This window comes from Centruroides sculpturatus, unplaced genomic scaffold (assembly GCF_000671375.1).
Source record: "Centruroides sculpturatus isolate CEXI.00-Female unplaced genomic scaffold, Cexi_2.0 scaffold226, whole genome shotgun sequence".
NCBI classification, from domain to species: Eukaryota; Metazoa; Arthropoda; class Arachnida; order Scorpiones; family Buthidae; genus Centruroides; species Centruroides sculpturatus.
In genome coordinates, this window is record NW_019384525.1 from 26,765 (window position 1) to 51,062 (window position 24,298).

The 24,298-nt window shown below is 32.5% G+C and overlaps 1 protein-coding gene across 3 annotated transcripts in view; it reads right to left on the reverse strand.

Annotated features, from left to right (window-relative positions):
* Nucleotides 1–2,146: 2,146 nt before the first annotated feature.
* LOC111622847 (inversin-like) overlaps nt 2,147–24,298 on the reverse strand; it is an 88,719-nt gene continuing 66,567 nt past the window's right edge. Inside the window, exons 11-18 of one of the 3 annotated variants that reach the window (XM_023365269.1) lie at nt 23,646–23,726; nt 14,300–14,396; nt 11,265–11,371; nt 7,485–7,602; nt 4,632–4,705; nt 4,103–4,540; nt 3,967–4,031; nt 2,147–3,060 (exon numbers count right to left, since the gene is read on the reverse strand). In XM_023365269.1, coding sequence (XP_023221037.1) covers nt 4,001–4,031; nt 4,103–4,540; nt 4,632–4,705; nt 7,485–7,602; nt 11,265–11,371; nt 14,300–14,396; nt 23,646–23,726 — 946 coding nt within the window. In that variant the 3' untranslated portion in view covers nt 2,147–3,060; nt 3,967–4,000. Of the gene's footprint in view, nt 3,061–3,966; nt 4,032–4,102; nt 4,541–4,630; nt 4,706–7,484; nt 7,603–11,264; nt 11,372–14,299; nt 14,397–23,645; nt 23,727–24,298 lie in introns of those variants that run through there. The other 2 variants (XR_002756349.1, XM_023365270.1) reach the window with 2 other exon arrangements.

Sequence of the window (24,298 nt, forward strand, 5' to 3'; positions counted from 1 at the left end):
AAGCTACTACATTATACGATAGTAAATAAAGTTCTGCTATTAATTTTAAAAGTATTTCTCTTGTCATTTTTTGATCAAACCCGATGTAAACAGGTTGCTTCCAATTTGAGAAAAGAAGGTTATTATTGCAACCGTACACAGCACACCTAGTACGCAGCATTTTGTTCTTCACCTAACATAAAAGTATAGCTTTAAATATTTAATGACTTATATTTAAATCATCTTACCTTATAAAAAACTTAGTCAAATAAAACAATTACAAAAATATTAAAATAAATCACTTGGTTAATCACAAAATTGGATGAATATTAAAAGCGAAAACTAAACACGTGCACACCCTGCTCTATGTAAACAGAGAGGTCGGGTCTCGTGTTGACGTCACTAACTTGCCATTCCTGGCTAACATTGTAGAATAGGGATCTGGCTATCCTTGTAGTATATAGTCCTTGAAACGAGCCCATCCGATAGCACGTCCCGCAAAAGCCAATCAAATACAGTATTAATTTTATAAATTCTTGGCATGGAGTAGTTGTTGCGCGTGTGCAATAAACGGATGGAACGGAACATGTAACCATTATAGTGGAGCGAGCTAAAAAATCGCTTTACTTCGTTAAATATTTACATTTCCCCGGGGAAAGCAAATTTCTCGTCTTCAGAAAGGCATTCTTTTCAATATGAATATGCGCCTGGAATAGTGCTTTTCCAATAGAAGAAGGAAGACGAGAAATTCTTTCTCGTCTTCCTTCTTCTATTGGAGTTTAATCCAATCAAAATCTCTTCGGTATTAAATTATTAATAAAACTAGCGAAGACGACCGACATTTTACTGCCGATCCGTTTAAATTTAGAGTACAGTATTTTGACTTTATCGGGAGTCACTGCCGAGTAAAAAAGTCACCGACCGACTACATACAGGATACGGGAATCCGAAGTTACCGATTTCTCTGCTCCCCAAACACCCGAAGTAATTTCATATATCTCGTTCGAAAGAAAATTGTTTTCTTAAGTAGTGTGAAAAATGTAAAAGATTTTATATAAGGCGGTTGCCAAAATGTAAGCGATCGAAAAGTGCAAACATCGCTAAATAAAGTTGTATTTTCTTCGTCCCGTCCGGCACTGCGAACGTTCGTAGAAAAAACTACCCCGTCTAGAAAGCTCGATTTTACGCCAATTATAAGTTTTCATATCAATTTTTCTTAACAGTGCCGCATTTGGTCGGCGGTCGCCGCTCGATCTGTCTCGACGTAATAATATAATTATTAAACGAGAACGAAAACATCCGAGATGTAAAAAATTACGCCGAGTAAAAATCGATGACGATTTAGACCAGGGATTACCAAACTTTTTTCACGGCGGGCCGCGTAACCATTTTGTTCGATACAGTATACCGAATACACAAAAATAAATACAACCGACATATTTATTTACCAACACACAAACACCGTGGCTGCAGCCAGCCGGTAGTGGCTTTTCTTAGAAACTTGGTTGTAGGTACAGTACTTACACAAAAAGCGCTCCGATATCCAACGTGGCAAAAAGCCGCCAAATCTTTTATTTCGCTGCTTTTCCTAGAAATTATATTACTGTCGGATGCAAAAATTAGATTGGACCAATTTCGGTACTTTTACTTACACTTATTTTAAGTTTTTCTACGTAGTAAGTTTATCTACAATCTAATATAAATAATCGTATTTTAGTTCGTTCGTGACAGTGTGGCAGCGAGCCGTAGTTTGGTGACCCCCGATTTAGACGACGGTCAAAATTTTTCTTAGCATTTTTCTCTGGTAAAGATAAGCTTGGCGCTGGGAAGCTGTACCTGCAAGATTTTTACCTGTATTTACATTTCTCTCAAAGGCGAAATGTAAGGTAAATACGGGACGGGTAAAAAGAAATAAGGAGAGAACATTTTACTCCGGATCCGTTTAAATTTAGGATATCTCGATTTTATTTATTTACGTCCACTACACGCCTGGAATAGTGCTTTTCCACCGCCCGTCTGCAAAAAGTATTCCAGGTATCTTTCTTAAAACTCATTCCGGCCTACGGGCACTAAGAGGGCTTCTTTTAGCTAGCCCATTATAGGAATGGGGCCCAACGTATGGAGACGGACAACCCCCGAAAAATTCCTTTGGATTTTTCGACCCCGGATCCCCCAGAGCGGTAGGCTGCCACCTCGCCGCTCGGCCATCCGGCCTATATTCCAGCGTACCGACGAGGGCGCAGTCGATCACCGGGCATTTATTAATAAGACGTTGCACCGAAAATTCGATATTAAATTTTGTTGGTTTTGAAAATAAAGCGCGAGCCATTTACAAAAGCAGACACTCGATAGTATTCAACCTTTAGGGCCGATTTAAAAATTCTTCGATTCTGCCTCCCAATCCGGCCGGGCAACGACGGTCAAAACGGCGCTTCTTGGGATTAAAAATTACGAATAGAAAAAATTCATAGTGTACAAATTTTAAACCGTTTTCACAACCTAACTAATTTAACGACGTGCGGGAATAGCGTTAGTTACGCGGTACCTGTACAGCAAACTTGTACGGCGGTTTTAATCCAGAATAAAAACGCGCCTATTACCGTATTTGCGTGGGAAGACCGAGGTTTGTACGGGATGGAAATTAAAGGACAAAAGCGTGGGAAAATCCTGGGATTTAGGCCGGTGGATAACGAAAAGGCTCGGCACACGAGTGCAGTATCTTAACAATACCGTAATAAAACTTAATAGGCGAAAGTAAAAGGTTATTTTTACTTTCGTTAACCGTTTTGTTTGTTCCCGAGGTGTGGCAAAGAAAATCCAACTACCAACCGCCCGGGCGTTAAAAAACGTTTATTTGGCTAAAATACCCGAGTTTCCAATTTATATATCTCGTATATCGCGTATTTTTAAAAGTCGACGTGTAAAATCTTCGGAACCGGCGTAAATGATTTCTAACGGACGACAGACGTCGGCCTGCCGATAATTCTAAAATAATGTAATTGATAAAACAGTTTCCTGCCGGATACTTCTACCCTTTGGCTTCCCTCCTCCGAAAATGACTCGCCGCGGTAAATAAATAAGCTAAAAAGAAAACAACAATAAATAAATACCTACGTTTTATAATATTTTTCATTAAAAGTATAATTAAACAGGTTCCAGCCTTACCGTCCGTCCACGTTTAATAACTCTCGCGCTTTTTGTCGAAAATTTCTGAAATTTTGCAGGGAGAGTTAGTTTTTCAGGGGATCGATACTAATAAATTTTGGCGGTTAAAGGTCGAGGGATGGAGAGATAACGGGGGTGGCGTGTATCTCCAGTAAGGTCGGACTAAACGACAATTTTACCGGGTATTAGAATTTAAAATCTTTTTATAAAACTCGTCCCTACCCTGGACGTTAAGCTTTTTGCCATTTTACGATAGTTAAAAATACGATAACGGATAGAGCCACCGAAATTTGAACGTTGCCGGTTTATTTCAAACTGCAGTCCAATTATAAGATACGCTATAAAAGAAAACGTCGTTTTACTCTAAAGGACGAGAAATTTCAAACATTTTTAAAAAACTGTTCCGCGTCCGAATCGGGTGGCCGGTAAAAATTCTGTAAGGGCCCGAGTGCGTGGGTAATAGATAGGCCACGCCGGAGGTGCCCGTTATAATTTAAAGACCCGAAAGTGAGCTTCTCCGGTCTGCCCTTATCGAAAATTGCAGAGAAGCAAGTTTTCTAAAGCGTGTCTTTTTATAATAGGTGACGTAATTCGAGTACATCCACCATCTGCGGGCAGTTACCAGTTTTTAGGCTAAAATTGCTAATGTATATTTTACAATGTTATTTCTGTACGTACGAAAATCTCACCTAGACATTAATTTATTCGATTTATTTTAAATTCCACGTGTAATTGTTACGTTTACTTCGTTTTTATATTATTAGCACGTATAGTTATATGTCGGCATTACCGAATTAAAATTAAAAAGGAAATTATACTCACCATTTCGCCGTATCGGATAAATGACTTTCCGCCCTCATCTTAAAATAGCTTGACATTTTTTGTATCTATAAAATAACGTAAAATATTGATCTTACGTAAAGAATTCCTCAAAGCCGCGTTAATTTGCAAACGTTACCTTTTCCAGGCTCTCTGAATAACCATAGCCGCGCGGTTTCTTATTTCGGCGCTCGGCCTTTCCTTACTCAAAAGACTATTAAACGAACGACTTCCGTGTTTCGTCGGAAATACGGAAAATCGAAAACAATTGTGGCAAGACTTGTCGAGTTTAAAATGGCACGTGCAACAATGATAACAATGACTGGTGCAACCTTTGGGATAATTTATATCTTCCCAGTTTATGCGTTTGGCCTGTTCTAAAGATTGCAGAAATTTTAATTTGCCGTTTCTCCACACGGCGACGGGAATTTTACTTTTCGGTCTGGTTTCGAAACTCTTGTCCAATAACGGTGCCAAATCTCGAAAGTTCGAACTCTGATGAAATTCCGAGTCGCTGCTTCCGCAGCAAGAGTTTCTGGCCGAACACGCTCTTCCCGTCCATGTCTGGTTTATTTTCCTAGCAAAACAATGTCGTTTTATAAATACAGGCATTTATTTCCATGTAAATTTAAATCTTAAAATATATTCGCACGCTTTAAAGTACTTACTTGATGGATAAAAAATTAAATAATCTTTTTCTGGTCGCAATCTGTTTTCTAATTAAAATCCCTTTAAAAAATGCCTGAAATTATAAGAGATTTATTTAAAAAGACATATGCAGAAAATAATCGTAAAGTATATTTTTGCAACTTGCCAAATCTATATATAATCCAGATGGGATAATAATAATAAGCGTAGAGGCCAAACGTTGAAATTCGTACGCAAAGAAGAGATTTTTCGAAATATTAGTATCTAATTTCTCCTTAACTATCTAAGTACGATTAACGTCGTATTCGATAGTTCAGTAATTGATGAAAATAATTTTTAAAAAAAATGGAATCGGTGACGTTTCCGAGTAGGCGCCGGAAAAAAATCAGAAGCATTTTCTCTCGGGAAATATTCTTTCCCGAGATAGAGAAGGTTCTCTAATACGATCGTAGGGCACGAATAGCATCCAGTCGTCCGTATTGGATGTAATCGAGGCAAAAGACGAAAGACAACCATCCGCTGGTCTTCGAGAGAAAAAGTTGTGCAGAATCGCGATGATCTCTCCGGACGTAAACAAATGATTAGCCAATCAGCGACCGGCTCGAGAGAGACGAGAGACGGCCCCTGGTTCTACAGTACTATGTTGGATGCGTTTTTGCCGGAAATCGAACATATTTTTAGACCCATCTAAAATTTCTCTGATTAGTGTCGGAAGTGGGTGGACCTAATTCTTGAACCCGGTAAAAACGGGTAAGCTCGGCTATAGTCTACATAACCTTAATCTTGGCTATCGTTACTTTCTGTCCGAAAAACTCCGGGCTCCTGTGCTAGTTGACTAATAATTGAGATACGTAATCCAGTTCGTTTCTCAATATCGGATTTACCACTTCAAAATTTAGAAACTAGCGGCATCTGCTAACTATAAATAATCGTTTTAAATTGGGCAATTTGATATCGCATCGTTTACCCCTCGCCACATTTTCATTTAAAATTCAAAGAACTCAATTTAGTATTAAATTATTTTATACAGGTTGGTTTATAAGTCTGTTAACCCAGAAAAACTTTATATCAATAGTTTTTAAAACTGATTTAGAACGGTTAGAATTGCATATTTTATTCCCGACTGTATTACTTAGAAATCGTGACTAATAACATGCAGCTATTTCAAACCAGTTTTGATCATTTTTAAATATATACATGTAAGTCATTATTAGTCAAATTATAACTTCCCACTTTTATGATAAAGACAATGATATGCTCTGTTATCTGTTAGCTTGGGTTTGACAAGTAGAAAACCAAATGGACATACAATAGTTAGTATAAGAATTAAAACCACTAAAAAATGTGTCCAACGGGTGAAAACATTAGCGCTTATTTCTTTTACTCTGTTGGATATTAGGTTTTTTAGTGATTTTAATTCCAGTACATCCAGTTTTTGAGTGGAAGTTAGTATAAAAGATCTTAATGATGTTTTTGATAAAAGTAGGCAACAACATTTATATAACTTTCTTATTTTGTAAGCTCTTTATTAGTTTATCAATATATGATTTAAATGTAAGTTTCTCATCATTAGTAATTTCTGTGTAGGTTATTAATACTCAAAGAAGAAAAACATTAGATTAGATGAAATTTACACTAACCATTTGCAAGCCATTATTGTAAACAACCTCATCAACACATTAGAGATACAGTGGTACCTCAGGTTACGAACGCCCCAGCATATGAAATTTTCAGGATACGACATGAAATTCGAACATATTTTTGCTCCACGATACGAACAAAAACTCACCATACGACGTTACATTAGTTCGCATTTTTCATTTGTTTTTCTTACTACAGTTATTTTTTTAAATGTATTACTTGGCTTTAATTTGAGTATGTTTTTCGCGTTGGAACGAATTATTTGGTTTTACATGTAATCGTATAAGAAAAGATGATCCACCTTACGACATTTTCATGATACGATCTCAGTTTCGGAACGAATTAATTTCATATCCTGAGGTACCACTGTATTTCAAATAACAGGCAAAGGGAGATTATGCAAATTCTTATTTTCTTTAAAACTAATCAAACTTAACTGTTGTCAAAATATTTAAGGTACTTCAACATTGTAAACTTACTAAGTTTTAAAATGAAATAAATAATTCAAATATATATAAACCATAAATCTAAATCTAAATTTTGGATTATGTATTAAATTATTAGCTGATATGTATTAAAGTAGCTAATCTTTTGTTTAGATTATTAGAATTCAAAAAATTAATATATGATTCAAAATAATCCAGTGATTTAAATTTATGCCTCACTATCAAATTAGGGTTTTTGTAGTTATGTTATATATGTATATCTATTGACTACAGATAAAGTAATTGAATAATGCTAATATATATATAAACACATACAAAGAATATATAATCACTGGATATTATTTTCATATCTAAATAACTACATTCCAAATTTTCAGGCTATAACTAAGGTAACAATTAAATGATTAAATGGTGTAATTTTGCCTAAAGGTAGGTGATTAGTCCATCATCTTGTACTTACTAATTGTAAATACATTTTCAATCAAACTAAATAATTTACTAGATTATGAATATAAAGATTAGCTTGGAGTGAAATTCAAACCCAAAATTCTGCCTACTGTGCGTATACATCACCAGTTACAGAACCAAGAGTTCCCAATGTTTGCTTCCACAATATATCAATTTATAAACATAGAGATCAATTGCCATGCCGACTTCAGAATATTTTATCATCATTTATTAATTTCTTACAATGATATTTACTTCATTCAAGTGTAATATAAAATCAAATTATAATAAAAAATCAATGATCATAATTACAATATTACATATTAAACTTTTTTGTACCTGAATCACGGCGGCAGCAATCGTTTCGATATCCAAAGACGTCAGGCCTCCCGACTCTATAAGAATCTGTGCTATTTCCGTCTGTTCTGATTTCAATGCATAATCCAGTGGAGTGCATCTATTGTAATGTAAATAATACATTATTAGCAAATAATACAATTTATAACTTGCTAAAAACTGAAAAAATATTTATTTGTCTGAAATAATATAAAGTTAATGTTCTAAATTTATTAAGACTTTTTATTAAACTTCAACAAATATGTGAATAAGAATATAGAATAAAATTAATTTAGAAAAAATTAAATGAAAAAACATATAGACATGTTTTTTATATCAATTAAAAAGAATAACTATTTTAAATGGTAAACGATAAACAATAATTACCACAACTTTCTACTATCTAAATATCAATAAGCCAGAAATGTAACGTGCTCTATAGAAAAATCTAATGCCCAAAATTTGAACAATACAGTGCACATTATAAAGAAATGCCATTCCTAAAAAGATGAGAAGAAAAACTATAAATCTCTTATTTTATAGAATAAGAGATTTATCCAGTATTCCAGATAATAATGACTTCTTATTGGGTTTCATCATAGTGCAGTTCTATTTTGTCTTTTAAAATTTATTTTATTAATTTTTTCAATACAGATTTTTTCATTCTGTAATTTTTTATATCAAGTACCCCCATCTTGTGCTAGCCAATCAATGCAATTAATTTTAAATTATTCTTTGTTTTATAAGCATAGAGGCTATTGTAAATTAAGTAATGCAGGTGTGGATGGATAGGTATGCATGCAATCATTACATTACAAGCGGGTGAATAGTGTTTACAAGAAATGTTACATAATGCTAGGATCTTCTTGAGAAACAGAGTGATTCAGTTTTTTTCCTGAAGAGCTGCGCAGCACTTCACTCTGCTTATGTCACTGTTTAGTATGTAATTAATAAAATAATGTAACTTTCAGTACTCCGTGCCATGTATTATTAAATGTACAAAAACTTTTTAATCAAAAGCTTTCATATATTTTAACAAAATTATATTTATTTTTAAAGGTACACCCTCTTATTATTTTTACAACATTTTATTATATCCTTTTATTTATTTATTTTATAATATATTTCAGTCTTACTTATACTAGCCCATAGTTTTACACAATTTAACAAAAATAATTTTATTTCTACAGATATGCTGTCATATTATTTTAATATTTTACTACATTTATTTATTTACTTATTTTTACCAAATGCTTTTAATTAGTTATTCCAGCTGACACTATAATAATTTTCAGGTAATTATATTTTTTGAGAAAACTTTTCTATGCATTATTAAATATAATTTAATATATTCTGTAATTCTTACATAATTTTTTGCTGATATATTTAATAAAATAAGACTAAAGAGCAGCATTAAGCCTTTCTAAATTATAGAAAATAAACTTACTTTTTCCATCAAAAAGAGAGTTCTTGTGTGATTTGTTCTCAACAGCAATCTTGTGCTAATTCCAAAGGAAATACAACTAATTGAGAGAACAGTAAGCAATGAAGTATCATTTGTAATACTTTGTGCAATTTATTTTTGTTTAAATTATCTGAGAGTTAAGACTCATAATTTAAACAAAAATACCAATGATTAGTATCGATCCACTCAGTACATGAAATGAAAGATTTACAAATGCTAGAATGAATAGAGATCTGCAAGTCTGCCATACAGTATGTCTGCATTAATTTAAGACATGGAAATCCCTATATGAGACTCCTGAATGACTTAAGGATGCTTAAAGACAGATTGGTTTTTTATTGTTTTCAATTGTATTCTACTGTTTTTAAATTAAAATTGAAACTTGTTTTTTGAATTCAGAAGATTGTTTTTAATTTTTTAAAAAAAGAAATTATTTTGAAAATTTTTTCTCATTAAGATTTGGAATGTTCTTTTGTGCATCAAATTTTAAACTGTATGAATAGTAAGTTCCATTTCTGGAAATTATGTCTGTTCGATAATGTTTTATTCAGCCTGAAGACAGGCATTTAATACAGCTGAAAATGTTTGCAGAAATCAAATACTTGCCAGAAAATAAGGTGTAATAATTCTTAAGCTGACAGTTAAAATTTAGAATTAACATATTTAACATAATGTTAATACTTAAATTATTGTGAGAATCAGAATGGGAATTATATAATTAAATTGATTAAATTATGAAGCTAAATACATCAATCTAAATTTGTGTGCTGTTTTGGATTGGGAACTGCTCCTATAGCGGAGACCCGATGTCATTTCCTTCATCTTTCAATGAAGAAAACGAGAATATAATTTTTACTACATGGAAAAAGTAATTATTTTCTCTTCAAGTTGCTAATAATTTATCGTGAGAAACTAATTTCTTTCTTAAAGATGTTTCACTAGAGGAAGCACATTTGTCACTTTTCTGACAAAAAGGAAATTGACTTTCCTTCTAACAACCCTTATCTGTCAAATTTGACCACCATCTGGTTGTCCACCCCCTCAACACATCCCCGAACATCCCATTTACGTACAAAAAACCATTTGATTTTATTGGTTCAAACAGAGAACAAAACAAGCAATTTCCTCCAATCGAGGAGTTTGCCGAAAATTTCCCTCAGCTCCATAACCAAAGTCTCTGAGCTCATGACTTTTTTGTTGTGCCGAGAAGTCCTTGACAATCCTCCGCCAATCTCCTCCGTCTTCACCAAACCTCCACTGCTGTATTACATCATATTGCTGAACAAGAGTCCACACAATATATACCAGCTGAGGTAGTATATATATTTTTGTAAGCTCTCTCTCTCGCAAGATCAAACAAGGAGTAGAAATCTCTTGTTAAATTGTAATCTACTTATAGTTTCTTATTATTAAATTTCATTTGATATTGAAAGATGGTCTCCTCTTTGAACTCGGCTCCAAGCTAAGTCTTATCACTTGCCCAGGACTCTCCCCACTCATCATTGTAACAGCCCTCCTCTAAAATTATACTTAAACGTGTGATAGGACATAGATCCCATCCCTATCTGGTGTCAGGAATCCTGACTGTAGATCGGAATTTTACAATCTTTGATCTAAAACATATTTTTAAGCCATCCTACGACCCTGTGACAGATCCGCAAGATCCTGCAAAATAAGTGGTATAAAATATAATCAACTACCCTTGGTTCTCACAATATAGTAGAATCTACTAAACTCAAATGAATTAATTTCAAATTTACAAAAGTTTACTATATATATATATTGTGATTATTCTGTAATCAAAACAAATCTGTTTTTCAAACCAAACTGAATATTCAAACAGATGTTCAAGAAGGAATTCAAGAAAAATGTAAGAGATAAACAAAATTTGCAAAAAACCATAATGAATAAATTGGTAATCAGCAATGAAAATAGAATAAGTCTAATAAATTTATGTGAAAAAATTTTGAAACCTATTTCTTAATAGAATTTTGTAATTTTAGAGATAGTTATTTTTGTCTTTCTCTATACCGAGAGCATTAACAGAGCTTTTTCTCAGGCTTCACATGGAATCAGACCTACAACAAGGCAGCTGGATGGCAAGGGAGAGGTTTGGCACATTCAAATCATCCTTGAAAATTTCTGAGATTTGGACTCAGATTTGAATCTAAATGCCAGAATTATAAGCTGAGCCATTTACAATCTCAGTCTTCCAGCAATTTTTAAAATTATTGTTATATAATTAATGAAATTATCAAATACATAATTATTTAATTACTTGACAATTAGAAATTTTTATTAAATATTTACAAAATTACCTTTTATTTACTGCAGCCATGCAATTAACATGAACACCATATTCACATAATAATCTCACAACATCCAGACAGCCATTCAAACAAGCAACATGAAGAGGGATTTTACCCTAAAATAATAAAAGGTAATTATTAAAATTTTGGTCTTTTTACATTATAGTTAGCCCTAAATAAGATGTAAATAAAAGCCCAAATCCATATAATGTTTATTGATGCAAATAACTCAAATAATAAAAAACTGAAAATGATTTATTTGCTTCGCACAACTTTTCATTCATCTTGAAGGGATTTTTTGGATTTGCTTAAACCGCATATGCTTCTTAAAGATAAATTTTTATTTAACTTTGGGTGATCCTTCTATTAATGTAAATATACTTGAAGATTTTGATAGAATTACAATAAATTATAATACAAAATACATGTTAGAATATAGTGGATTCATTAGTAAATTTTATTGTGATAAAGATGGGCAAAGCTGAAAGAACTGACCAAGTCACAGTGGATATGATCAGTGCATAGAATCTCATGGGGATATGTTGGCTAACAAAGATTATGAAGGTATTAAGGCAGCATGAAGAGATAAAGTATCATCTGAATGGAGAAAAGGTATTATAGTCCCAATATTCAAGAAAGGTTATAGAAAAAAAGGTGAAAATTACAGTGATCACATTACCTCATGTTGCCAAGATTTATGAAAGAGGTTTAGACTAGTGCAAAATCAGAAAAGTGGTGGAACACCAACTAGAAGAGGAACATGGGTTCAGAAGGAACCAATCTAACACAAATCTGATATTCTCTGTGAGACTACTGATAGACAAGAGTTGAGAATACAAAAAAGACTTAATAATGACTTTTATAGATAGTGAGAAAAAAAGAGAGATGCCCTTACTCTAGGGCCTTCCACACCATCTGTCTTGTGACACTAGAATATGATAGTGTCCCAAGACAGATGGTGTGGAAGGCACTAGAGTAAGGGCATCTCTCTCTTAGCAAAAATTATAAATCAGATACAAGCAATGTATATCATAAGCCTAAGTTGTTTCAAGACAGGAGTTGGGAAAACTGAGTGGTTCGAAGTAAAGACAGGACTTCGACAATGAAGTGTTTTGTTATCACTTCTGTTTATAATCACAATGGATGAAATCCATAAGAATGTAAAAAAAGCCCTAATGGAAAGAAGTTGTGGACTTGGCTATTTTCAGATGACATAGTATTGGTGAAAGACAGAAGAAGTCCAACATCAATTGTATGTTGGAACAGGGAGCTAGAGGAGTGGGGAATGAAGATAAACCAAGCAAAAAGCAAAACAGTGGTGATTTCAAGAAGAACGTGGGAGGGAAGAGAGAAAATTGAACCGAATGGAGAATGATTAGAGGATGTTGATGGTTTTAGATACCTGGGAGCAAAAGTATTAAAGGATGGAAAGATAAGCAAAGAAATAAGTAGAATACCATATGATGATGGCTTCTACCAGAGTATGAGCACTTTGATCTGGAAAAAGGAAGTGCCACTCAAATATAAGGAGGTCCTTTATCAATTATCAATATTATCTCAATTATGCAGCATGGACTACATCATGGTGAAAAGACAAATATACAGGCAGCAGAAATGAAATTCCTCAGGAGCATGCCAAAAAAGACCAGAAGAGACAGGATAATGAATGAAGAATTAAGGGAAAGAACAGGAATAAAAAATTTGGGAAGAAGATAGAACAAATTATACCAAGAGAGTTTGGACATACCAAGAGATTGCAAAAAAATAGAATACCAAAGTTAATATTGGAGAAGGAGATAGGGGAAGACCCAGAAAGAGGTGGATAGACAAAAGAGCTGAAGACCTACGAAAAAGGACTGACAATGTAACAATGGTGTTTGCAGAGGAGTGGTAGAAAGATAGAAAGAGATTGAGGTCTTTGGTCTATGGCTTCACTGGATTAAGGGTGAAGAAGAAAAGATAAAAAGTAAAATTAATTTGTATGATGTTATTTTAAAGAAAAAATCCTCCAATGAATTTATTGAAAAAAATTATACAAAATATAATTGTTTCATTATTATTATGAGCTATTTGCACAAAAATACAATAGTTAATATGTCAAATTCATATACATGTTTCAAACTTTTGCTCATCTTTAAGCCATATACAGTATAACAAATTTCCCAATAACTTAATATTGTAAATGTTTATAAGTGTAAATACCATACTTCCTGATACTTCCTAAATTCTAAGATGCACCATGAATTTGAAATTGAATTTTACAATTTTTTTATGGAATAAAAAACTTTTAACACTTTTGATACCACAAGAATCACTGATGTTCCTTACTTGTATTATAGTTTACCACTGTGTAATGTAGGTTCCATATGTTACTCAATATTAATTTACACATTTCAATTTCTATAAACCTGGCAAACAAGTGATGCTTTGAATTTTATAGCATGGCACACAAAGAATATCATTCTATACAATTATAATTTGTGCTGCCATTTTACATGATTTTATTCAACTATTAAAAATACTCTTTGTAAGTTCAGACAAAGGAAATACTGTTGGGTGAGCTCATAATTGCAATTTAAAACTGACACATAATTTACAGTTGTGCATAACTATATCCCCTTTCACACTGACTTTAAAACACAGATAATCCACAATATTTGCTAAAATTACAGTAATCTATCTGCAAACTCATCCAAATTGATACTACCATTGCTTATTGTAAAAATAAGTGCACATTATAAAGGTTTAAATTTCAAAGTTTAAGAATGTATGTAAATTTTCTTATGAATGACAAATTAATTGAGAACAAATGCCCGAATCAACTGACAAGCATAAATGTAAACTGCCAGATTAATTTTGAGTTACATTAAAGTAATTTAATTATTGAAATTTGGTCTAAGGGTAAATTATTGGGTCATTAATTTTCATAAAGATCAGTAATTAGAAATTAATTAATTTTTTTATTTTAAAACAACTATTATTAATTATTTAAGTCAATTTGTAACACAAAAAAAATATCAACTAATTTATTAACAAGTACTTACTTCATTGTCGGCAACATTAGGATTAGCACCATTTGCAAGTAAAACAGATGTACAATTAATGTGACCCTCGTGGCTGGCACAGTATAAAGGTGTTCTTCTGTTAAAGTGCAATAAATGATTATTACTATTTCTAAATAGATTATTACAAAAACATAATTATAAAATAAAAATAAAAGATACAGGTAAAAAAAGAGTAAAAGATGTTCTTTATGCTGACCTACAAAAATTGTTGATAAATTCTTTGTTATTTAATTTTTAATTAATTTATAATAAGTAATTATTTTTCATAATAATCTCAATGCCAAGTTTGAGATTTTTACAAATTCTCAATTGCTTAGTTTGAGTTGAGTTGTTCAATTAACAATTTCAATTTTGATTTTCTTTAATTACTAAATAAATAAAATTTAATTTGTATTGATTTTAAGTAATTAGTTGAAAAACTACCTATTTTAGACATAATTGAAAGATTTGATGGCAATGAAATTACTCATTACAAATGATTAATTTTGAGATAAGTAATATTTAATGTTTTGTTGAAAACTTAAAATTTAGTAAATTATGTTTCAGTAATATACAGTAATTCTTTTGCATTACGTAGACACTGATGGCAAACATATTATATAAATCAAAATTAATAATTATAATTAAATTAAATAATTTTTAGAAATTCTGGAAGAAAATAATCGGTTCAGAGCAGGACTCGAACCCACAACTCCCACTTACCAAAACTAATTAAATTTATACGCAGAAATATAGCCCGATGGAATCCGGTAGTTGTTTGGGATAATACAAATTTATCGAGTTTGAGAGATGTTTGTTTATATATAAATCAAAAACTTTAAAAGCTTATACACAGAGATTAAAAACAAATCTAATTTAAAAAATAAAAATAAAATCCAGTTAGTAAAATTAAAATTTTTATTTTACTAACTGGATTTTAGGTTTGGAAGTGTTATCGTATTATACAGGGTGTATCAGAATGATGGTTTAAAAATTTGGGGGATTGTAGAGGATGAAATTTTGAACGTTTTGATATAAGGAACCCATAGCCGGAAATTTGAACTAAAGTGTCTACAGCACTATTGCACATTCTATGCAGTCGGTATCTGAATGAAACAGCAGAATACAGTATTTATGACAAGTTTTATTGACAAAACAGTAGAGAGCAATCAAACTGTACATCGAATTAGTGGCTGCACTACTTTAGAGTAAATGTTTAATGTGACGACCACTAACTTCGTTACATAATGTGCAATGACGAACCATGTTTTGTCCGACTCTCTGTAAGATGCCATGCTCCCCTCTGATGGTGACCAGAAGGACGACAAGCACAAAGTGCACAATGTCCTGTACACAGGCTCAGTTAGACCATTGTAGTTTTGTGTTTACAGTCTTTCATCTGCAGCAATAACATGATGTCAATGGACGGAAGGGTAGCTACCAAAGTGAAGGGCGATCAAACACTTAGGCCGCTGTAGACACTTTAGTTCAAATTTCCGGCTATGGGTTCCTTATATCAAAACGTTCAAAATTTCATCCTCTACAATCCCCAAATTTTTAAAACGTCATTCTGATACACCCTGTATATGTACAGTTCGGGATAGGGTTTTTACATAAATCTAATTTTCAATCTCTGTGTGTATAAGTTGCTATTTCTAGATATTAATAAAGGTTTATAAAATGATAAAAGAACTCAAATCTTCCTCACTATTCTTTCGATCTCACCAAAATCATCCAAATCTATTTTCTTAATCTCTGCTATTTTTTAATTGCAGTTATTACAATTTGTTAACAGTATTTCAGATAATGGTATGTAATTTAATATTTCAGATAGTATGTAATGATGTAAGATTAATCAAAATAATGAAAAAAATTATATTATATTTATGTATTGAAGGTAGAGAGGCACCAGAGCATGTGCTCTCTTTTTATTTTTTGGAATATTTGAAATTGGTAATTTGTTCAAATAGAGATACAAACTTTATTAGACATAAGAAAGCAATATATTATTTGTATTATTGTGCCCCTCTTCTCATCTTTATTCCAGATCTGCCATTGTACCGTAAGGATTATACAATTGTCAAATTGTCAGTACTGACAATTTGACAATTGTACAATCCTTACGGTACAATGGCAGATCTGGAATAAAGATGAGAAGAGGGGCACAATAATACAAATAATATATTGCTTTCTTATGTCTAATAAAGTTTGTATCTCTATTTGAACAAATTACCAATTTCAAATATTATAATATATCAAATATGCAGCATTATATATATATATATTATAATATTTGTAATACAGTATAGTCAACTTATCTTATAATATAATCAAAATGAGTTGATAATAATAATAAGTGCAGAACCCAAATGGTTAGGAATTAAAAATTGAAATTTGGTACACACTTAGAGTATGTCACCAGAATGTACAGTACACTAAGAAGGGATTTTTCGAAATTCCCCTCTGCGGGGAGAGGGAGAGGATTAAGAATTACCTTGAAGTACTTGGCTTCTACTGTACTATTTTAAATGCAGTTTTTGCATTTTTTAGTGGAAATCAAACATATTTTTAGACTCATCTAAGAATTTTCTAATTTTTAAGTAAAAACTTAAACTTAAAAACTCACACCAAGCTTTGTATAGTTTCTGAATACAAATTCACTGAGTTCAGCATTAATAAAGTTTCTTTAGTATTAACATAAGCACTTTCGACGAGTGTATAACCATCGTCTTCAGGTGAAAAGAACAAATTTTAACAAAACAAACATGTAGGGGGATGTTCCAATGGAACAGAATATTTAAATTCAAACCAGGTGTCTGGAAATTCCGTTAAGAACGTGCAACTAGTTTTTGATATGTTCGAATCTTTATATTTTACGATGCTAGCAGCGCATGCGTGGAAATGCTACCGCATTGGCGATACGATGTTAGGCGCGTTTTGTTTTTTAGATGCCGATACAAGGCAAACCACACCTCGGGTAGATCGAGGGTGGGAACATTGCACGTTTCTGAAGTAGCCACGAGAAGCGCTTCCCAGATGAACACCAGCCTTTGACTTTTGCAGCATTTAATTATTGCCGTTCTGGGCCATAACGGGTTGTAGCCTTGCTCGAGAACTTTTTTAGCGAGCTCTGTAGAACATCTTCCTTTGGCTACCTTGTCCTGATGCTCAGCAAGGCAGGAGGCAAGCATTCTTGTTGTTGCTCCTATGCATCTTGTAATAGCTCCTGACCAGCTATTATGGGAGCATTACCGTATGTATGGGAGACGAATTAATAAAATTTAGTTAATAATTATGTTAAAAGTATACAAAATTTTATTAATTCTTCAACCATTTTTGAAAATTCCAGAATTTATTCTAAATGTAATATCGCCGTCTTCCTCCGCAACCCTTTCACTTCTAAAAATTTGCATAATTATGTTAAACTACTATAAAGTAGTGCAACATTTGATTGCTAATAACTCTGATCAACACTTTTAGTGAATGCTACAAATTTAAAATAGAGTTTGTATACTTTTAATGCAGTTATTAACTAAATTTTTTAAAATTTATTAGAAGACACTCCGACAGTTCCCTTGTTAGATCTAGATACAAAATATTTAGATTGGCAACAATGAGTGTAACAGAAGGGATATTTTAATTGCCAAATTGCCATTTTACCCCACGCTGTACTATCTTTACTTCCTGTCTATTTGGCACTTTTTAAATTTTACCAAATAACCAGAACAAAATGACAAACTGGCTGAGACGCAGGGACCACATCACCAAACCACAACAGTCCTGGTCAAAGCAGAGCGTCTGGTAAGCCTACCTTTAGCATCTAGGTGGTTTATTAGCTGAAATTCGAGCTCTTTCTACATTTATCTTAATCACAATTAATGGTAAAAGTTTGTTTTCCAGAATTTGTTTCTTTCATAAAAATATTGATGGAATTGTTGTTTGTATTTGTTCTATATTCTTTACTATACAACATTTTCAATAAAACATTCTTTTTAAAATGTGTCAGTTCTTTGGGAAAGAAGAGTTATCTCACTGTTTTAAAATTGAATTGGCTCGAGATCAAAAACATAAACGAATAAAATACAATATAAATATGGAGAAAAACAACACAAAATAATAATAATAATAATTTTTGAAATTTCTGTGGAAGCTGAACAGAAAATTGTGCAGATGAATTTCCTATTTTTACACACCAAAAATTTTTGTGTTGAAGTGTAGCCAATAGGAGAAGTCCTTCATGATGATATTCACTGTAGTCAGATACAGTAGTTCTATCTTGATTTGAAAAATGGCACTTGAAGAACCAAAAGTTGTTCAAGTCTACATTTAGACACACACAACTACCATAAATAATCAGGCTATAATTTAAAAATAATAATTATGAATTACAAATAAATTTGACACTAGAGGAAGGTGTTAGGTGCCATCTTGTATTAAAATTAATAATTATAATATTTAATTAAATAATTTAGATTAAACTGAAAGAAAAGAATCAGCCTGAAGTGAGACTCGAACCTGCAACTCCCACTTACTGTGCAGTCACATTGCCAGTTATGCTACCCAGACACCTCTGGTCCAATCTCCTCTTCCAGTATATATACATTCAAGATATAATCATTGTCGGTTATTATGGTGCCGACTTGGAAAGCATTCACACCCTCATCCAGAAATTCATAATTATTACTTCTGAATTATAGCCCAATTATTTACAGTAGTTGCAGATGTCTATTTGCTATGCATCAGGTTTCAGCTGGTGTTTATATTTGTAAGTCTACATTTGATATAAGGTTTAATGTACCATACCTATTTGAGATAATTTATTACTGTTTAATAGATTTTTTAGATTATTTCACATCATTGTTTGATGTAAAGCTCTTTTTGATTGTGTGATGGTTGGACCGAATAAAAATAAAACAAAAAAAATTAAGATTAACTAAAGAATAAACTTAAACAAAGTAACCCTCCATTTTTCCCCTCTTTTGAAATCTCGTTGAAATCTTACAACAAAAAAATGAACACATTTCCTTCCCCGGATCCGCTTCCTTTCTCTCCAGAACACGAGAATGAATCAATGGGAACTTATCGCAAAAAAATTTGCGATTGGCGTAAAACGATAACGTGACTTGAGATATAAAAGAGGGGTGACAAAAGAAGAAGGGGTTCCATCACTGCCGTTCGTAATTGTGGTCCATCATCGTTGTTTGAGAGTCAAGCATCGATCATCACCGTTTGTCTAGAGCCATCCATCATGTCCAGATCTAAGTCACGTCATTCTGTAACCACAATCCTGGAGGTATGATAACAAATATTGTAAACTCTCTCTCTTGGCACATACCCCATCACTTCCGCATGTAGAATCTTGAAGTTAGTTATGTTATCTAAGCTATTGTCTAATAAATTTTTGTTATTGCCGTTCGTAAAATTTTAAAGTTTTACGAACGGCAGTGATGGAACCCCTCCTTCTTCTTTGTTTTGTTGTTAAATGGTGTCTTTTACTCGAATATCGCCAATGCCTGACCGACGACCCCTCTCACCTCCTCCACTCAACTTGGCAAAAAGAATCCCAACTTTTCAGGATAGGAAAAAATAGATAAGCCATCCTTTGACCAGTGAGGAGGCTTAACCAGCCTGTAACGTGACCCGGAAGAGGTACAACTCTGTCCTACCTCAGGGGCTACCCACAATTGTATTAACTATAGTTCATGCATCAGCATGTTATTAAGCTTAAATAATGTACTGGTACATTATGTCTTCAAAACAATTAGTAACTCATTAATGTCAATTATGATATTAATTAACTAAACTATTTCCTGAAATCCATTATAGTTGTGTAAGCAAAGTATAAATAAACAGGAAGACAGAGTAATCCCAACTGTGAATGCCAAGCATGTCCATCACATCTATTATATTAACTCTATAAATGGCTATCCCCAACACTCATGTTGCAGAAATGATTTAAATGTTGAAGAAAAATTGAGAAAAAACTAAGTATTGAATTCCTTGTAAAAAAGTTGTGACAAAGATTAAATGTAAAAATTTGATGTTCTAATATGTCCTAATTTTTTAGTGTTGTTTTTGCATTTGTTGGGTCAATTTGATTGTCAAACACCAAATGTAGATTGTATTAATGAAAATGTACAATTATGCACATAGGGTAATAGCAGACAATCTTTTCGGATTACCTTACGTGCAATCAGGATTCAAGCACATGTTTATGACATTTTCTTGCAGCTTCAAAGACATCAGGTTCAACATTAAATAACAGAAGAAGAAAAAAGCAGCACATGCAAATTATCACATTAATCCAATTGAAATAGTCCTAAAAGACAAGATGAAGAATAAACGAGAAAAAGGAAAGCTTCCACAGAGAGATGACTCACCCTTTCTACTAGTGGGTTTGCAGCTTCAAAACCTAATCATAAAACAAATAAAAATCAACAACCCAAAGTCTGTTGAGTATAAAGAATACTTTTGCATCTATTGCAAAGAAAGATTCACTATCTCACTTACTAAAGACTGTTCTATACGATTTTTGGTAAACTTTTCAACTACTTCAAGCAATCGTCCTCTTGCATTTCTGTAGTTTTATCACAGATTTTATTGACAACCATTCCATGCCTCTTTTTAAATTTATGCAGCCATTCTCTGCCTCCTTTGATTCTGGTATGTCCGAACTGTTGTCCAAATTGTTCAACTTGTCCTCTAAAAATTTTTCTTTTACAGTAATATTCTTGTACACTGTACTGTACAAACCACTTCAGAATGATTTTTCAGCATCTGGGTACTCACATTTACTTTATTTTCTTATTATCTGAGTATGTTGTTCATTAAACATTTCTAAAACCCTCTCCTTGTTTTTCAGATACATAAAGAAATATCAAATTATTTTGCAGTTTTTGTTTTCCTACATAGTCTTTATGACAGATACCATTTATTATATTGAAAATATCTTTACTTATCCTGTTTGCCTTGTATGGAATGAAAATTGTCAATACACTGTTTAACTGGTCAGTATCAGCAATGAAAATGTCAACGCATAATTCACCCTTTACAGTGAAATTTATACAATATGAATGATTAGTTTCAAATATAGCAATACATATAGATGAATATATAAATCTGGTTGGCCAATAACTCAGCAAGTTGTCAAATCACAGATATTTTTGTTATATTTTGAAATCCTCAAAACCTAAAAATTTTAAAAAGCTAAGATTTGACAGGTCAATTTGCATTAAGAATAAGATTGTTACAATGAACACATCATAAACCTAAATTCCATCCAATAACATAAAATTAACACATCTATAAATGTTTTCAACCAACTTCGAAGATGTGTTTTAGGTTTAAAGCTAACTGTTTGTCTTTACAATTGATACAGTTGCATTTCTGGCAAACTTTAAAGAACTCCAGGGCCTCTAAGTCTCTGCTATGGTCACATGAGGGGCATTAGGTATCAAACTCACCTTACTAAGCTTAGCCTCAATGTTATCCAAGACATATATAGATAGAGCAGAGAAGAGTTTCGTGTTGTCAATGTCATAATTTATTTATGCTCATTTATGTGGTATGGGCAAAAATCAGGTTTGCATTAGAGCAGCATCTAGAAGACATCATTATTATCTGGCAATCAAGATCAGATATTAATGCCCTCACTTGATGAATAAATGATAACCCTTATGGACTGCTTCTAAGAGCTGAACAGATGAGTAACACAGAAGCCCATTATACATACAGATGTCAGCATTTGGTTTGTTGATGATAAAATTGAGACCATAGTTTATTGCAAACCTGGTTCCTGCCACTATATGTACCAGCCAGCTCCAATGGTCCTTATGACAAGTTGGCCACCTCCAGAGCCCTCACTAAAAGAGCACAAACTCATTGTTCCAACTTAGTGGATATTGAATGTGAACTGGGTCTGATCACCTGGATAGCGCAAAGTGCACAGCTTTTTGTGATTACTTAATCTACCAGTTAACCAATAAGTATAGTGTTTAGAGTAGCAATTGTAGTATTATAAATAATACCACTATCAGATGGGACAGGAAAACACTGTGTACTTACATATGACACTTGCATGCAATATTTAAATAAATAGCAAAACATAAGGATGCTTACATTGCATATATGTGTAATCCCACTAAATACATGCTACTAAGAAATGAGAAAGACCTCATAAACAAGGAAAGGGCACCTGGGTTTACAGAATCCCTGAAGGATAATAGATTTGATAGCGACCCTGTTTACACAGGTGCCACAAAGAGATGGTTAAGCAGCATGTAAAAGAGCATAAATATGATATTGACAACATGAAACCCTTCTTTGCTCTGTCCACATATACTTTGGATAATGTTGAGGCTAAGTGTGACCAGATGAGTTTAATATTTATCACCCCTCATGTTATCACATCAGTGACCTAGAGCCCGTGGAGGTCTAAAGCTTGCCAGAAATGTAACTGTATCAACCTTAAAGACAAAAATCAAATTCTGTGCTTGTGGTAGATGCATTTAAAACCATCCTTATCATCCATTCCTGCCCAATCACACACTTTGCACTCCTGATTAGTTCATAATTATTTAAATTCACATTATGCTGACATTCTTATTGAAACGTTCCATTGTAGAACAGTTAGCTTTAAACCTAAAGCAGAGCTTGGAAGAAGGTTGAAAACTTTCGTAGCTCTGTTAATTTCATGTTACTGGATGGAACTGGTTATCTGATGTGTTTAGTGTTACAGAGTGGTCCAGTTTCTGGAAAATATAATTCTGTCTTTTAATAAGATTGTTACTTTTAAATTTTATGTTATGCATTCAGAGACATAATTCTATACAATACCAATCTTCAATTTTCTGATTAATGTTGCTCATCCCCTCAAAAATGCAAAAGAAAGCATACTGGATCCTTAGTAGCAATAGACTATAAGGCGGCTAAGCTCTTTCACCTTAGTGACCATATGCAGTATATATAATATATACTTTTGCTTTCATTATATAAACTTATGTTCTGTTACGTTTTTTACACTTGGACTATAGCTAATAGGTCTAGTGCTGGCAAGACAAAAGCCAATCAAAATCTTTTTAGCTTACTCCCTTAGCCACCCAATGATTTATTTCTGGCTATGGGATTGAAGCATACAAAATCAGACACAAAATGAAGTCTCTGAGTCTTAAATTTTGATTTAATGAAATATTTCAAGACTACTTGGATTTTTAGAAACACAAAATGCATTGAATCTATAGAAGTTAAGTAGAAACAAAAATAAAATTCAAGTTAACAGAATTGTCAATTAAGTAAGTTGAACTTAAGTAAGTAGAACTTACATTATACTATAGTTTTCTATACTTACCCATAAAAATCCTGACAGTTTGGATCACATCCATTTTGAAGTAAAATCTGGCAAACGTAAGCGTGGCCTCCCAATGCTGCCCTAAATTACACAAAAATAGAGTTAAAAATATATATCAATAAAATATTTCTTATTATTTCTAAATTAGAAAACATAAGAAATCAGAAACTTTTGACTATAAGATTTAAAAATTTGAAATAAATGGAAAATAACAAATAACATTGTCTACTTCATTCCAGTCAAAAATCAGAAATGTGTACAATTTTATCATATAGTAATAAAACTAATTACATTAATAAATATTGGGTTGTTTGGAAAGTAATTTTGTTTTTTTCCGTGAAAAAAGNTTTTTTTAAATGTATTACTTGGCTTTAATTTGAGTATGTTTTTCGCGTTGGAACGAATTATTTGGTTTTACATGTAATCGTATAAGAAAAGATGATCCACCTTACGACATTTTCATGATACGATCTCAGTTTCGGAACGAATTAATTTCATATCCTGAGGTACCACTGTATTTCAAATAACAGGCAAAGGGAGATTATGCAAATTCTTATTTTCTTTAAAACTAATCAAACTTAACTGTTGTCAAAATATTTAAGGTACTTCAACATTGTAAACTTACTAAGTTTTAAAATGAAATAAATAATTCA